Source organism: Larus michahellis, chromosome 9 (assembly GCF_964199755.1).
Source record: "Larus michahellis chromosome 9, bLarMic1.1, whole genome shotgun sequence".
NCBI classification, from domain to species: domain Eukaryota; kingdom Metazoa; phylum Chordata; class Aves; order Charadriiformes; family Laridae; genus Larus; species Larus michahellis.
The window spans coordinates 11,223,979-11,239,738 of record NC_133904.1 but is presented as its reverse complement, the minus strand read 5'-3'; the positions used below and the strand labels follow the sequence as shown (position 1 = coordinate 11,239,738).

Genomic DNA, 15,760 nt, shown 5'->3' with positions numbered 1-15,760 from the left:
ATGCTTTGGTGATGTGGCTTGGAGGGGTTCACTGCCATTTCTTTCCCTCCGGAGGAAGTGCAGACACCCAATAAAATAACTACAAATGTTAGTCCATCAAACCATGCCTTCTGCTGAAGTTCTTAATGACAGCTGCCACCCTGCACTGATAGGCAGGATGGGTGGTGAAACACTCGGGTCCCTAAGTATCACTCTCAGATGCAGCAAGGAAAGCTGTCCTTTGGAGCATGAAATCTTTGTACTCATTAACAACAATTATCCCTCTGGACTACGGCCAGAAGATTGGGTAGGCACCATTAGCTCGTGGGGCGCTAGGATTATTAATACTTCCACTCCCCACTGCCTCGCAGACAGGTCCGTTGGGCCACAGTGTGGTACAGGAGGGACAACAAAGAGCCAGGTATGCAAATCATCCTCGAGGATTTTGAGTTTCCAGTACCATCTTCCACCATGACACACGTTTTGCCTTTCAGGCGCCGCGGGAGTCAGCGAGTCTCTTCTCCCGGGCAGCCCCTGGTGTGCGGGGACCGGGGCTCCTTCCCCTCCCCGGGCAGCTCTCGCGCTGCCAGGCTCCCGCGGCAGCTCAGCAAGGACGCGGCAGAGCTGAGCAGTTTCCATCGTCTCCATGGTTTCACGTCTCTTCAGAAACAGATCAGCTCGCATCATCTTTGTTTGAACAAGCCTCTCGGCTTTACTGTAAGATACGGTACAGCGTGTGCCGCACCGACCAGCGCTACTGCACACAAAAGAAACAGCACAGAATCTGACCGGTTCGAGGGAAAAATTTCAGTCATCAATAAAAGTGAAGGACAGAGAACACAGACAGCAGGGAATAAAACTAAACCCACAAATTGCTTTGTCTTTTTCTGGCACTGAAAATTCCTTCCTCAACAGCATCTGGCAACTGTCTCAGCCAACCTGTACTTTAAAAGCTCTTGCTGGATGGGCAGAAGGAAAATAATTTACTTGCTCTGTGTGATCATTGTTATTCCATGTTGGTTTGAGGTCAAAATGGTTCCAGGATTCAACGTACACGGAGATGCAAAGAGTGTATTTCATCTATCCAGGCTGCTTTAATCTCAACTTTATTCAGACGTTTACGTTTCTCCTGAGTTATGTCCCATTGCCTTACTTAGCAGCGCTGCTATCCTGAGCTGCAGCAAGGCAGCAGACAACACACCTCTTTACACCAGAGAGTGTACCAATATTTGATTTTTACATAGAAATTTTTACTATGCAAGTTAAACACATTTTTATGCATGTTACCTTTTTTGGAGGGGCAGATTTTAACTCACCTCAAATTGCAGAAAAAAATTTAGACAGAAATACATACTCTGTTTTAATTTTCTGGAAAAATGCCCACATAAATGCTTTTACATTGAATAGAGCCCTAAATGCTATGCTTTTAACGTCGATAAAACCCCAAACCTGTCACGCAGTGCAACCAGTGTTATTCTTGAGAAGTAAAGAAGGAAGAGCAAAGGCACCAAACATCTCAAAACCGCAGAAGAAGGACACAATGAACCTGTGTTTCTCTGGCCAGGTTTGGCCGCACCACTTGTCTTTCCCAGCGGTAACTGGAATTGTTACTTCCCCACAAGAACAGACAAAAAATATGTCCTGGACACAGGCTGTTTAAAATATGTTCTCCCAATTGCAATAGTATCAGATGGCAGTAATTTTGGACCAGATTTTGATCCCCTTATTCATGCTGGCAAGCAGTCGCCTCCACAAATAGATCCACTGACTCCCATGTTAGTAACTGATTGTCAGTGTGAGTAAAAAGATCACAGTCCTTTACCCCACTTTAATGTTCGGGCCGTTCCAGGAGCAAAAAAAAAGTTATTTAATTTCCAACAAATCTATTCTTTTTCAAAGACTCAATTAAAATCATTCACCTCCTGAAAGGCAACCACATGCGTCCGCACGCAAAGAGAATGCCTCATTTACCAACGCAATGTCCGGACTGTAACTAAAATCATGAATACCAAAAGAAAAACTTGCCACATCCCCTGCGTGCTGACCTTAACGTTCAAATAGTCTCTAACAGGGCAGGGACTACATCCAGCTTTCAAACGTCATGATGTGGGTATCCAGAGAGTAAAAGTAAGAGGTGACTTAGGTGCTCAGTTATAAAGATTCAGAGTTATGCCAGCCAAGAACCAAGCACACAAGTCACCGGAGATTTAAATGTGGAATGTAAATCTGCTGCCATGAATTCACTGATTTATGAGCTAATTTTGTACCATAGAAAGTAAACAACACACAGCCATGAATGCCTTTCCCCCGGAATACTCTGTTTACGTGGTATTTTGAGAAAGCCAAAACAATCTAGTACTTAACCGCAGAGGACTGTCATGGCGAGTTCTGTGACTCTTGACTTGAGCAAACTCCGGGATGAGCTGTCTTAGCTAATATATTATTAGTTAATCAATATTAGATAATAAACCCCTGAGGTTCAGGGTTTGCATCTTTCTGGGGAAGGCATCAGCCAAAGAACAGTGAGGGAAAGTGCTTGAGAAACAGGTAGTGGCAGGACACGATTTAAACTGTGGCTGAGTCTGAGGAAGCCAATGTCTCTTCTGTTGAGAGTGCCTGTAGTCCTCAAGAACAGTTGAGAAACTAAGGGATGGAGATAAGAAAAGAAAGCAGCTTTCTCAACCCCAGGGATAAAAAAAAAAATCACAAGTCGAGCCCTTGAACAGTATGAAATTGTCTGAAAAAATATCATAGCTTTGGAAGTACTTTTATTTGCTCTGGGTTTTGAGTCTTTAGGAAGCCATCACTTCACATTTTCAAGCTTTCCTCTACCACCTGGAGGTTAGAAATTTCATTAAAAAATATAGGCGAAGATGCTCCTGCAATCATTTGACTTCAGCCGTTAACGCTTCAAGAAGATCCCCGTAATGCTGAGGGGAAGAGCGTGATTAAAAGACAAGGTTCCCTCTGATCTGAAGAGGGGAGATGTGTCTTCAGCCAGCAGTCCAGGCATTACAAAACATAATCACTACCTCATTATTACTAGTATTATTAACAGAAAAGCTGCTCGTGTCTTCAGGCAACTCTGGCGCGGTCAGAGCTGGGAGGTGCAGAGCACGGGAGCCAAAGGCTCTGCAGGACGCAGCCCGTGGGGAGCACTGCAAGTGGGGAGCTGAGCCCACTGCCTTCTGCCCACCCACCTTCCGCAGCCCCTCCCGGCCTCCCCCACCTTCCACAGCCCCTCCCGGCCTCCCCCACCAGGCCTCTCGTAAGCAGCCGGTCACGGTGGCAAAACCAGGGGAATGAAACACGTCTACCCTTGCGGTCAGGGCTCTGACCTTTTGTTTTTCTGGTCTCTTTGCTTCCACGGTACATTTCTACAAGTTATTTTGAAACAAACTCTTTTCTGGTGGGAGTCTCGGGCAGCCCCCAGCCCTCGGGGGAAGGAGCAGGATCGCACCCACTGCTCCTTTTGGTACGCTCTTGGCGCCATCTCATGGCCAGACCACCCAGACAGCCGTGCCGAGCTGGGCTGGGTACACAGCTCCTGCGCTGCGCGCTGCGGAGGAGGAAGGCCATCTTCTTCAGATTGCGCGTAGCTGGTCCAATGCTCTTCTCACAAGCAAAATGATTGTAAAGAGACCATAATCTCACCTACGCTGATGTCTTTTAGCAGACCTAGGTAGCCTTTTGAATTCATGCGTGTGAACAAGAGGACCATATCCCAACTCTGCAAGCACATGTTGGTCTTTTTCAACCTTCCTTTCTATAGAAGAGAAGTCCAGGTGCGTGGGCTGGAGGAACTCAACACCCTTCATCAGACTCCCAGTCTGGATGTCCAGCAGAACATGGCTGCAGGACAGCCTGCAACCCCAGGAGGTCAACCGAGACACACGCTGTGTGTCTGATTAACACCAACTGAAAAAAATATCTGCTTACTCTTTCCCCAAACGCTTTGTTTCTGATGAAGGCATACCTTCTAAAAACACACCTGGCTTGGCTTTGAGGACACTAGGAGATGGAGTGTCCCCTCCTGGTCCTAAAAGAGAACTGCACTACTGACAAAATCTCCAAAGAAACTGAAGAGGATTTACATGTGAAATGCTGATTCTGCAGCAGAAATGCCCAAGGTGAAATATTTGGATCAGGATGTGAATTTCTCCAAACTTATCAGTGCTTTTAACTCAAGGTGCCCATAAAACCATCTCTCCATCTCTCTTCAGTACATGCAACTAAAACTCCACCTTTCCCATAATGTTAAAAGCACCCAAGATCTAGTTAAAAGACTGGTTGTTCAAGTGTGAGGTCAAGCCCGAGTGCTGGGGTTGCAAAAGTCAGGGCAGAGCCAACTCCTCACATGGGTATGACAATGTTCAGTGAGTATTTCTGTGGAGTTGGTGCAGACAGGAAGGACACAGACTCTTGATGATATTTCAGCACAGAAGCCAAAATACCTGCAATCCCGAAAATGCTGAAGAGCACCGTGATGTTCTGGCATGCTGGACTTTACCTCCCAGTGGTTTCAAGCATGTCACATACAGAAGGAAGAGCAGTATGAATGTCACCAGTCACAAAGCCTATGTGACTTATTAGACACTTAGTCTGCGACTGACCTAACTCAGTAAGCATTTGGTCCTTACATGGAGAACACGCCTGAAGTTCACAGGCATATCCCGTCACTGTTACAAACACGGGAAACAAAGCAGGCCCTCCTGAACCTCTTGTCACCTCACATGGACCTTATGGCCAGTTTTCTCACTCAAATACCTATTTGAAGACATGAAAGTAGCCAGAATGTGGGCAACAAAGTGTGTTGTACTACGCACTCACTACAGTCCTCAGCCCCAGACTCTCCAGTTTGGTGGGTGAGGTGCTGGGAAGGCGCAGCTGGACATAGTGTCTCCTTCCATCCATCTCTGGCTCAAGCCAGCTCCTTGTTCGGAGTGAATGGGAGAGGCTCAGGGCACATTATCTTCCTGAGCCCAGGAGCAACATATCAAAGTCTTTATAAGGCAAGGAGCCACAGAACACATGCACTGTAGCGCGGAGACAAGGGGAAAGGAAGCTCTGGGAGGAGTCTTTAAGCGGGAGACAACAGCAACTCCCCCGAGGTTGTGTTTTGTGAGAAAGGGTTGGGGCTGAGCCCGCAGCTGGGTGCTAAGGCACCTCCGCAGTGTCAGATGAGAGCCCGTGCTGGCTGGCTTCCTCTCACACCTGGGGATTCGTGTCACTCAGCAGCTCCTGTGACAGTCCGGCCCCGCTGCTGGCCACGTGGCAGAGCCTTGGCACGGGAACTGCACAAGAACTGGTTCTGAGCCGGAGCTGTAAGTGCTGGAGGAGGGAGGCTTGTGCTGCTCCAAAGGCACAGAAATAGCAGTGCTCGTTAAAGGTGGCTGACGATTAACCAATTCCCCTGCCAATTGCCCTGCTCAGCAGCCTTCCTTTCTGTTGTTGTGGTCACAACAAAATACCATTGATATGAACACACAACTGACACAAACATACAGGGAGATCATATGAACCCTCTCAGGAGCAGACTGTATATCCCTTCCTTGGAAGGTAATATCCCAAGCAGGATCTGCCCTAAAACCCGCATCACACAGGGGCTGTAAAGTGCACATGAACCCTCATGAACTCCAAAGAAGTCAGTGGGACTACACAAATTTTAAACAACTGTGAAAGGATAAGCAGGCTCCCGCTGTTTAGTGAGCCAAAACGTGTTATGCAAACAGTGTGATTCTGCTCTCACATCAATTTTGCATCATTCCAGCTCATGGTTTTCAGTAGTTCCTCTCAGCTGACATCCACGTTAAGTGTTGGAACAAAAATAATGCTTATAGTGTCTTTCCTCATTCAGTTGTTTCTCTAGAGCAAAATTTGTACCAGTGCAGGGACCAGTCCCGTGTTTCTGTTATCGACACATTCTGAGCACTGAAATGCAACGTAAAACGATGGCCCATGGTATGCACAGGTCACTGCAATGCAATGCCCTTCCCCCCTCGCTCCAAACCCCCCCACTAGCAAACTGCATGGGAAGTGAATTATATTAAGAGAAGATTACCCCTTCACTGGTTTTCTGCAAATCTGAAGAAGTGTTTCTTGTGTCATTGCCTGCGTCCCCAGCATCAGAGCTGCTCTTATTTTCTTCCTCTTTGCAGTCCTTATCATCTTCATCTCCAGGAGATTTCCGTGACTGCTTGGAGGATTTCTAAAATGATCAACAACAAAATTAAAAAGTAAAAACTGAGCTTCAGTCATAGAAAGACACTTTTGAAATGTATGTGGAAATGCTGTCTGATCACGTGGCTTTCCCTGTTCAAGGTGAATATTGGGGAGGACACGTGGGGTGAGAAGTGTTTTTCAGGTGAAGTAGTTGGAGTTACTGCCATCAGTAAAGCAAAAGGAGAAATTCTGTGTGGAACACAGGTTGGCAGCACAATTGACTGTAAGACAGTAATAGGAGATGGGTATTAGTGTTGGGTCACCTGTAGGTTTTGCTAGTTAATGAAACAGATGGTGCCAGCTTGACAAAAGTTTTGATTAAACACAGAGATGTAAAATGAGAATAACATTAGCAGAGCTGCTTTCCATACTTTTTTTAGTGCTGTCAGCTTTAATATATTAACATTAAAGCCATGTGGAACCAATACATCTTTTCTGCTCCCTTTATGTTATGCAATTCTACAGTACAAAAGGATAAATTGTGGCATTAAGCCACCATTTTCCTAATCCTCTGTTTGCCCAGAGTCTTCTGGAAAGAAGATGGTAGACCAGACCTGAATTTCTAATGTAAAACACACAACGGGGGTGAAATTACTTAATACATTTCGTTCAGCGGATGAACCACAAAAACTCCTGCTCTCCCCCAAATTGAGCCAGGATCACATTGTTTGCTTGCTTCTTTTCATTTCATTTAGTTTTCACTTTCAGAAAAGAATAACATGAATGCGAATGAACAGGACTCTGCCACACTTTCCACAAATTTTTAAGCGAAGTACAGACCTGGAGGCACACATAGAACTGGAGGAAGTGACTACAATGTTGCTCCCTTTCACCCAAGTGACAAATGAGAAACGTATCCGAACCCAAAGTTGTCACTACACGGGTGATTACCTTCACCAGCCATTATGAGCCAGTCTGAGACACATTACTCTCAGCTTCCTCATCTATGCTGTTACTTAGATATTAACAGGTCAGGTTGGTACTACAATGCAGGTCTTTTATCTACAAATTGAGTGCCCTACTCCCTGATAAATTAATCAGTTCTTCCTCTCTCCCATTGCGTATCCTGTACTGAAGTATTTTACACTCGGCTACAACAGGAGCAGCTGAGCACGTCTGACTCTACCTTTTAGCATGGCATCTGGGGCGCTCACTGGCGATGGGAGAGGGAAGCTTGAATTCTTCCAGACACGAACCAAACCTGAACTCATGTCTCCCAAGAGACACACTCCTAAAGCTTTTTTTTTTTGCTCTTTATGGGGAAATATCTATCTAAGATGATCAAACCTATCAATCTGTCTTTGCATGGATTTTCTTTCCAGCCCTTCTGAACTCCTTCCCATACTTTAACTTCTTTCTCAAAGTGTGGGCACCAGAACAGAGCAGACTATTTCAACTGCTGTCTCGCCAAGGCTGTCTACAAAAGAAGAGCAATTCCCTTTGCCTGCTTGAACACCATCGTTATGGTACTGGAATCAAAATGCCGGAGAAGGAAGAATGGATTGCCATACGGTGGGCAGTATTCTAATTATAAATGTACGTGGGTAACAATGGAAAAACTCAGAAGATAACCTTTGAAGTGTAGGATTTTTTCCGTTTTGAGCCTGCTTTTTCATTCTTTCTTTTTCCTTTTCCATCCTCTTCTACTCGATCACCTTCCTCCTCACTGCTGGCATCTGCTGTATTTCCTCCTTCTCCCTCAGTTTCTGATGAGCTCTGTTGCTGAATTGCCTTTAAAGTAACAATAACAATAATAAAATAAACAACAAAAACATCACTAAAATCTATTACTCAATTTTTGTTCTGTACTGAAGACAGAAATACTGGTAACAGACAGCTTACACTTTAATTGCTAGAATCAGGACGAGCTCAGGTTATTCTTGCAATTATCAAGAAAAAGCACTGCAAAGGCAATTTTCTCAGTCACCACTTGAAAACAGTTATCAGCTGCAGATTCTGGGATAGCAGGTTCTGAAGGGTTTACACAGAAACAGAAGATCCGATAATAAAAACGCGCTTGCCCGAGAACTAGGGGTTGGCTCAGTGGAGAGACCTGGCATGTTCTACTTTGGGCAAACTACAGAAACTTCTAGACTTTGGCTGCAATAGGAGAGACTTACACAGGAGAGAAGATGGCTGTTACAAATCCCCCCGAAGGGCAATATCTCTGTGCTCAGAAAAAGCAAACACTGACCAGAAGGCTGAGAGCACTTTGACAGTCCATCTCCCACAGACTATTCACTAGATTTTTTTAAATCCCCAAGTGTATGCAAAACATCTGTAGGGCTGAAAATATGAAACAGGAACTGAGAGGGGCAGCAGCTTGTCTGCAGGTGGTCCATATCTCTGGTTTGTAAGGCTTTGTGCTAATAATGTAATAGGTGTTCGCCTTCTTTTGGAGGTGATTTCTGCCTTCAAAGGACCACATTTTTTTAACGAGAAAAGTTCCTTGGTTTTATACAGCCCACCAATTACTTTTCTCCCCTTCCAGCTTCACTGAATTCTGCTGTGGACATCCAACAGGGAGAGCTGTTGTACAACAGCTACTATCTCCTAACAGCAGCTTAAGCCTCCACCTTCTCACCCCTCACAACTTCGGCAGTGATGTCCGACGTGTTTTTTACATTACCAATGTAAAAATCAAAAGTGCAGTGACCTTAGGGTCTGTGTAAAAGACACTGAACCTGATACAAAAATAAACAACAGAATGAAGAAGTCAGAAATTATTCATGTTTATACTGCAGTAAATAAAACCTTCCATTTTTAATTCAACTAAATCTGCTGCAGAATTTTCCACTTCGCCACCTCAGACTGCCACAGAAAGCAAAGGGCTCTGCAGTATGATTAAAGTTGAATTTGTCACAGAGTGGAGGATCACAGTTGTCTTTACATTACACAATCACAAAAGCCAAAACCAGGACCTTCCACATCCCTCATACAATGTTTACATTGACAAGAAGTCTCTTCAAAGAAGAAAACAAGAAAGATAAGTAGGAATAGAAGTGAAAGTCATTTACCTGATATCCAGTAAACTTTACTCCGGGGTTGTTTTCTATTTCCCACAGGCCTTCATTAAACCCTTTTCGCTTGTTCGACTTCCCAAACTTATCTTTATATTCTTTATATGGGAAAAGGTCTTTGGGCCCCAGGAACGCGCTGCATTTTAACAAAGGTAACATTCGAAAAATGACTTGAATTCCTCCTCTTCAAAAAAACGACAAACATTAACAGTGCAAATATTTTCCCCATTCTTCTGCTCATCCCATCATTTCTTTTTCATTTTTATTTATTTGTTTGTTTATTTATTTAACACACTGGCTTTGAGTTACTGCTGTGAGTCTGAACTAATGGATTGGCTCACCATCCTGATGTCTGATGTTGCAAAATCACGCTGAGTCTCTCTAGAAACAACTAAAACAAGTCTCATTTATTATATTAACTGCTGCTGGGAACTGGCACTTCAACAGTTTATGAAAGGGATTATATGACGTACTTGCCTGCGATAGCAAGGGACCAAACTTCCAATCCTATGTGTTACAAACCTAGAAAGGCCTAAAAATACCCTCTGAAAAGCTAACGCATGTCAGGAGTGCCTAGAACCCATGAGCCAAAACTTACCCCTTGTCCTGCTGGAGAGAGAAAGCGGTGGCATTTATTTTTATCTATACTGCCAGAAAGCCTGGGAGCTTCTTTCTTGGAATAAGCCCCCCACGTGCTAGATTCTGTGCAAACACAATAACAATGTTCTCTTTCCCAAAAATCTTATAATTTCATATAAGACAAGAAACAATGGGTAAATATAGGCAGATGAGTAATACAAGGGAACAATGAGACACACGGGGTGCTTGTGGCCAAATTGTTTTTTAGACAGCACAGCAAAGGAGGGATTTTGTGCTCTGCTGCAGCCTAAGTCAGCTATGCACTGGGCCAACTCATTTCAGGCACAGGCAGCACAGTAATAAAAAAAGAATACTGGTGATTTATCCTGTTTTTTCTACATACTTTACAGTAAAATTCTAACTTCTTACATAAAACTGAAAAAAAGCACAATTTCCATTTCGTTGGGTAGCTATATCCAGTATGTTTACTGCGCTCTGTATCATGGCACTGGGATGGCCAACCGTAAGTTAAATTAAAAACAGTGAAAGCAAAAAAAATACTCCATTCCCACATGGAAGATTCTGTGTCACCAATGACCGGAGCTGAGCAAGTCACAGTGCCCTTCACTATAATCACTGCCCTACTTTCCTGATGATCTTTGCAATTAATGTTAACTCTATGGTCTCCATTACCACGGGATCTTGGAGCTCCACCATTTACAACAGATTTATTCTTGTAACATCACCACGAGGTTGGGAAGTTGCCCTTTTTTGCATATGGGCTTCTGTGGCACAGAGAATTGCCCAAGGTCAAACTCAAACCGATAGCGAAGTCCACAGGAAAACCCAATTCTCTTCAGTCCCAGTCTAACACCTTCATCACAGGATCGTATTTCTTCCTTGCTGTAAACTTTATTTCAGATTAATGCCTGATTTATGCCCTGCTTCTTCCCAGCATTTATGAATGTGCAAAGTTTCATTCACTTAAATCATCGCACTGGCCAAGAAGTTTGCCAGTACAGAGCCAACTGGTGGCTAAAGGCATCAGATGACGAGTCTCTGGGGAAAGAGCTTCCTTTCAACTAGCTACACGGGAGAGAGAGTGGCATCCACACTCAGCTGTCTCATTGAGAAATATCTCAATTATATAATTACAAAGCCAAGAATGCATTTCTACCTGAAAGCCAAACAGCGATTTCCAAACAAACAGATGTCTCCTTAATATTAAAGGCTACAATAGACTAAGGGACGTGAATAAATTATTTTATCTACGCTTTTGCTAATACTAGGAGATGTCTCCTTGTTGCCAAAAACACATGCAAACAGTTCTAACACAAATAACAAAGGTAAACTGTATGAAACTTACCACAAGCTACCTTCACTTAGCTCAACAGTAATGTATGGAAATGTTTCTACAGGCTTTTATATACAGTAAACACTGAAAAACTGACCATGTCTTTGTTTGAAATGCATTCATTGCCACTGGGAGAGTGTAACAGTTGCCACTGCTCTGCTATAAAACTAAGGAGCTGCAATCTACAGTTCATTTTTAACAATTATGCTTTTTAAATTATTAAGGTAGTAACTACAAGCTGTGTTCTTGTTTCAGATGTCACAGTCAGATCATGAGCTAACAAAATCTCCAAAACAAAAGAAATTAGCAGTTTGAGATTCATTCATTTTAGAATAAAAGTGGTCAGGTTTTTTTCTCAAAATGTTTCTCAAGAAAAATGTTTCCATTAAAAAAAAAATGGTTTCTGATTTTAAAGCATCATAAGTTTATTTGAACTTTATTCTTTTTAGATTATTTTGTGACAGCAGTAGTAGATCGCAATATATCAAAATATCAGGTTGTTTTATTACAGCAATACTGTAACTAAAGAGGGGCTATTTTGATCTTCATAAAGCAGAAACTGCCTTTAAATATTTTTAAAATAAAATGTGGCATATGGGCTGTGGGGCTTATTATGTTCTGGAATAATGTGAAAATTCGAAAATAAAAATTATATTTTTAATAAAGCTTCAAACCTCTAAAATTGAATTTCAAATGTCATCAGAATTTCATTTTTTCATTTTTCCATTCTTTAAGGAATTCTAGAAAACATGTTCCCTGCAAGTGAGGAAGGAAAAGTTTTAAAATGTAAACATTTCATGCAAAATGGAAACTGATTTTTTTTAACTACCTCAGACATAGTTTAAAATAGAGATGTGTACATCATAATTTTGTACTTTGTAGCAATTACTACCAGACCTAACTTCCCCTTTTTGTTCTGATTCCTTTCTTTCCCTATTAGCTCAGCCACCTCAGTTCTTCTATGACTTCTGAGAGCCCCATCCTACAGTATTCCCAGCACAAATCCCACAGGAATGCACATATTTTAAAGCTATGTGAAGACTGGGTGAGATTCTGAGGTCTGCTTCCTTTCATTTTACAAACTACCAAGCGAGTTCTCACACAGGACATGAACCCAAATGTGTCCCAATACAGCAGCCTGATCTCTGCCATCGTCTACATCCAAGTAAAAAATTTTTGCCCCTGCATCTGAGTTCAGATGACCCTTTAACAAATTTATGCCAACACTTTTCTTTATGGGAAGCACAGGCATTGGTTATTATTTATGCTTAGACTATGGTACACCATCCACGCAGCAGCGTTCCTATCTACTTTCAGGTCTCGCTTCCACGTGTTAATACAAATGAGTTGGGCCCATAGGACCTATCTCTAGGCTCCCAATGGCTTCAGTCAGGATTTGTTACAATAAAATTGGTGGAGATGCTGTTAGCTGCAGTGGAAGACGACATTTTCAAAGGAAAAGATCGTGTTCATTCACTTACGTTTCATGAGTCCCGAAAAAGAAGATGGGGTATTTATTTGCTGGAGGCTTCACGGCTCCTTCAGGGAGTTCATCAATCTGTGAGACAGAAATGGAAAACGGATTATTCCCAAATGTGGTATCCCTCATCCAAGAATCCCTACCAAGCTAGTGCAGGTATCCCACGGCCCTGGGAGGTCCCACTGTGTGCTGGGTGGGGAAGGGGAGACGGCTGCTGATTTTTCAGGCAGGCAGGTCACACAAAGTCAGCATATGACAGAAACGCTACAGGGAGACGACAGAAGACCAAGGGGCAGAGAAAAAGTTTTAATGATTTCACGGGCATTATAATACACGAAGGCAATAAAATCAAGTCTGCCTAATTTAAGTGTTAACTTCAGATGCTGCCTCATCAAAGGCACCGAAGCCCAGAGAGTAATCCTGTCTGTCTCACACAGCCACCTGAATAACTTCTGCAACAAATGGGGAACAGATGGTATCTCTGAGACTCCGCAGCCGGAAAACCGGACAATCTCCCATTGGTGCTTCCTGGTGGTGATGGTGGTACCCAGTGTAAAATGCGTAACGCAGGCCAGGGAGGAGGGCCTGGGATTCTCCTTCCCCTGCAGCACCCTAATACCCATTTTTGGTCACCGCTCCCCTCTGTACTCCATCTCTTCTTTCACATTTTATCCCTGGCCTCGTATTTCTCGAGATGGAGCTGCAGAGCAGCTAAGGGAGGGATGGTGAGGGTGCTCTCCTGAGATATAGCTGGAACTGGGACAAACCCCCCAGGCTGAGCAGTGCCTAGACCCCATCTTCCGATGTCTGACTGAGGGCGTTGCTCACGAGGCAGGAGGTTAGGTCCATGACTTAGTTTTGTCCGTATCTAATTTTTCAGTCCTCTACAACAGCAATAACAGAGTCCAGGTGACTGCCCACATAAACCAGAAACGCAGCTTTCAATAAGATCTAAGCGCCTGCTTTCCCAGAAATGGCACTTCTAAGCACATGTGGGCGTCTAAAATTAAGGGTCCAGAGAACTGTTCGTTTAAGAGGGAGCCTAATGAATCTAGAGATCTATGGGGCTGCACCAGAGAGCAGGTGAATGGCTTGCTGCCTGGGTCTTAGGCAACTCAAGCTCAACATAAGCATATTGAATCCTGCCAAATGTCACTGGAACCGAGAGCAAAGTGCTGACATACCAATGCTATATGAAATCTGCTCCTCAGCAGAGCATGGGGATGGAACCTGCATGTTTTCACTCAGGAGGCCAGGCCCACATGTGCTTTCCTTCTCTTTTCCTGCCGAAGGACCCCAAACACTGAATTCTTGTTGATTAATAAACACCAGATTGTCTTCCAAGGATGTTCTCTTTCACTGTAAAGCATCTGCTGGCTATGTAGCTCTCTAAGGAGTACAAGCTTTTATAAGAATTCAAGTCCTTTTGGTCTTTCTCAAGGACACCCGTTGGGGACAGAGAAACCAAAGCCACATGTAGAGCTGTAACATCACAAGACTTCTTTCTGCAAAATTACCATCTTTTAGGTCTAAGTGGAGCATTCTCTGAAGCTATGCCAAAATCAGGGGATATAAGAGCACTTCCAAACCAATGCCTTGTCTCTTTTCAGTGGCACAACCCAGGCGTGTGGATGGCGGGGCTCTGGCACGCTGGGCCATGTGTCACCATGCACTCACTGCCCAGCATGGTCTGCAGGAGACCATCCGTAGTGGTCAGAAGTGTCACACACCTTGTGGGCACAGCAGTTACCCAACCTCTTTTACTTAACAAAGCTAATGAATTGATAAATAAAAGGAGAATCTATTATTTAAACGCACATAGAAGGAAGATGCACGCTGGCGGAAGATGGAAGCGTGCATTCATTTGTAGCTCAGCTGTGTGTAAGAAGGAACTGAAAGGACCTGACAGGCTGTTCGGTGTCCTCTTCGTCACCAGGAATACACAGAGGAAAGACTGCCAAAGATATTTTTTTAGAACTCATTATTTTCTGACATTAACTACTTGTTTTTAAGTAAGTGCCCATAATGTGGTTGGGCACATCATTTGCTCACTAATTCATGATTTAAATACAGTTATTAGACTATAACAGTGATAAAAAGACTGCAGGGGAAAAACACCACAATTCACTTTACAAACTGATAGCAAGTCAGGGAGATAGCCTGTCCCACTCTGCAACACATTCTATGCCTCCTTAAAGATGGAAGTATCTACGCGTCAGAGCAAAAAAGGCTGTGCTGGCAGTTTACCAAGTAGGGGGGTAATACACCTCAACTGTCTGGATGCCATAGCCACCTTCCTCTTTCTTACAACAAGGAAGATGCCCAGAGAGATACTAGACCCCAGAAAAATGTGGGCTCCCACGACAGAGATGAACAATGTCTGCTGGGACTTGAGTACGAATCTCATTCGGCTGCTTGAAACGCGGGGCCAGCTCTGGGCTGCGTTACAGAACAGCGCAGTCCAGTTACTGCCTCAGCCCTTTTAGGATTTCTCATGAAATAAAGCTAACAGCTGTAAATGATCAGTAAAGCGGAGGAATGAAGACATGCTTAGTAGGGAACGCTGATCAGAAGGGAATGGGGATCTTACATCACACGACGTGCTGTGCTCCAAAGCAGTGAGGATCTTCTCCTAAGCACCATCCCAAGCGGCGTTAAGCCTCGTGTCGTATTTCCAGCACTTTACGCTGTTAGCTAAGGAGCAGCACCGAATCAACCAAGGACAGCACACACATCTCTCACGCAGCTCACCTGCTCCCCATTTCGTGGCATATTTCTTTATTCATCCGAGTATCCCCCTGACTGTGTATCATCACAGGAAACCATAAAAAAGCTTTTCATAGCTTTTGAAAGTTGGCATACACATACAAACACATGCAGTATAAATCTGCACTAAACAGCTCAAGGATAGACTGTTAATGCTCCCATTCTAACATTTCACTGTGCAGCTGAGGTCAAGACTTTTCCTGCCTTCACTGATTTTGCAGCAAGCTCCCAGCTCTCAGGCTTATGTCAGTAGTGCTGTAATGAGGTTGAATATGAAGTGACACTGCTATCTTACAGTCATTTAACTCCGTGGCAAAAACTCCAGGGCATTTAGTGAAGGACGAGACCCTCTACCATTAG

The 15,760-nt window shown here is 43.8% G+C and overlaps 1 protein-coding gene across 1 annotated transcript in view; it reads right to left on the bottom strand.

Moving 5' to 3' along the window:
* Positions 1 to 15,760, bottom strand: part of HDGFL3 (HDGF like 3) — a 38,656-nt gene that overhangs the window by 2,823 nt on the left and 20,073 nt on the right. Inside the window, exons 2-5 of the mRNA XM_074600908.1 lie at positions 12,636 to 12,712; positions 9,219 to 9,357; positions 7,774 to 7,932; positions 6,041 to 6,187 (exon numbers count right to left, since the gene is read on the bottom strand). Coding sequence (XP_074457009.1) covers positions 6,041 to 6,187; positions 7,774 to 7,932; positions 9,219 to 9,357; positions 12,636 to 12,712 — 522 coding nt within the window. The remainder of the gene's footprint in view (positions 1 to 6,040; positions 6,188 to 7,773; positions 7,933 to 9,218; positions 9,358 to 12,635; positions 12,713 to 15,760) is intronic.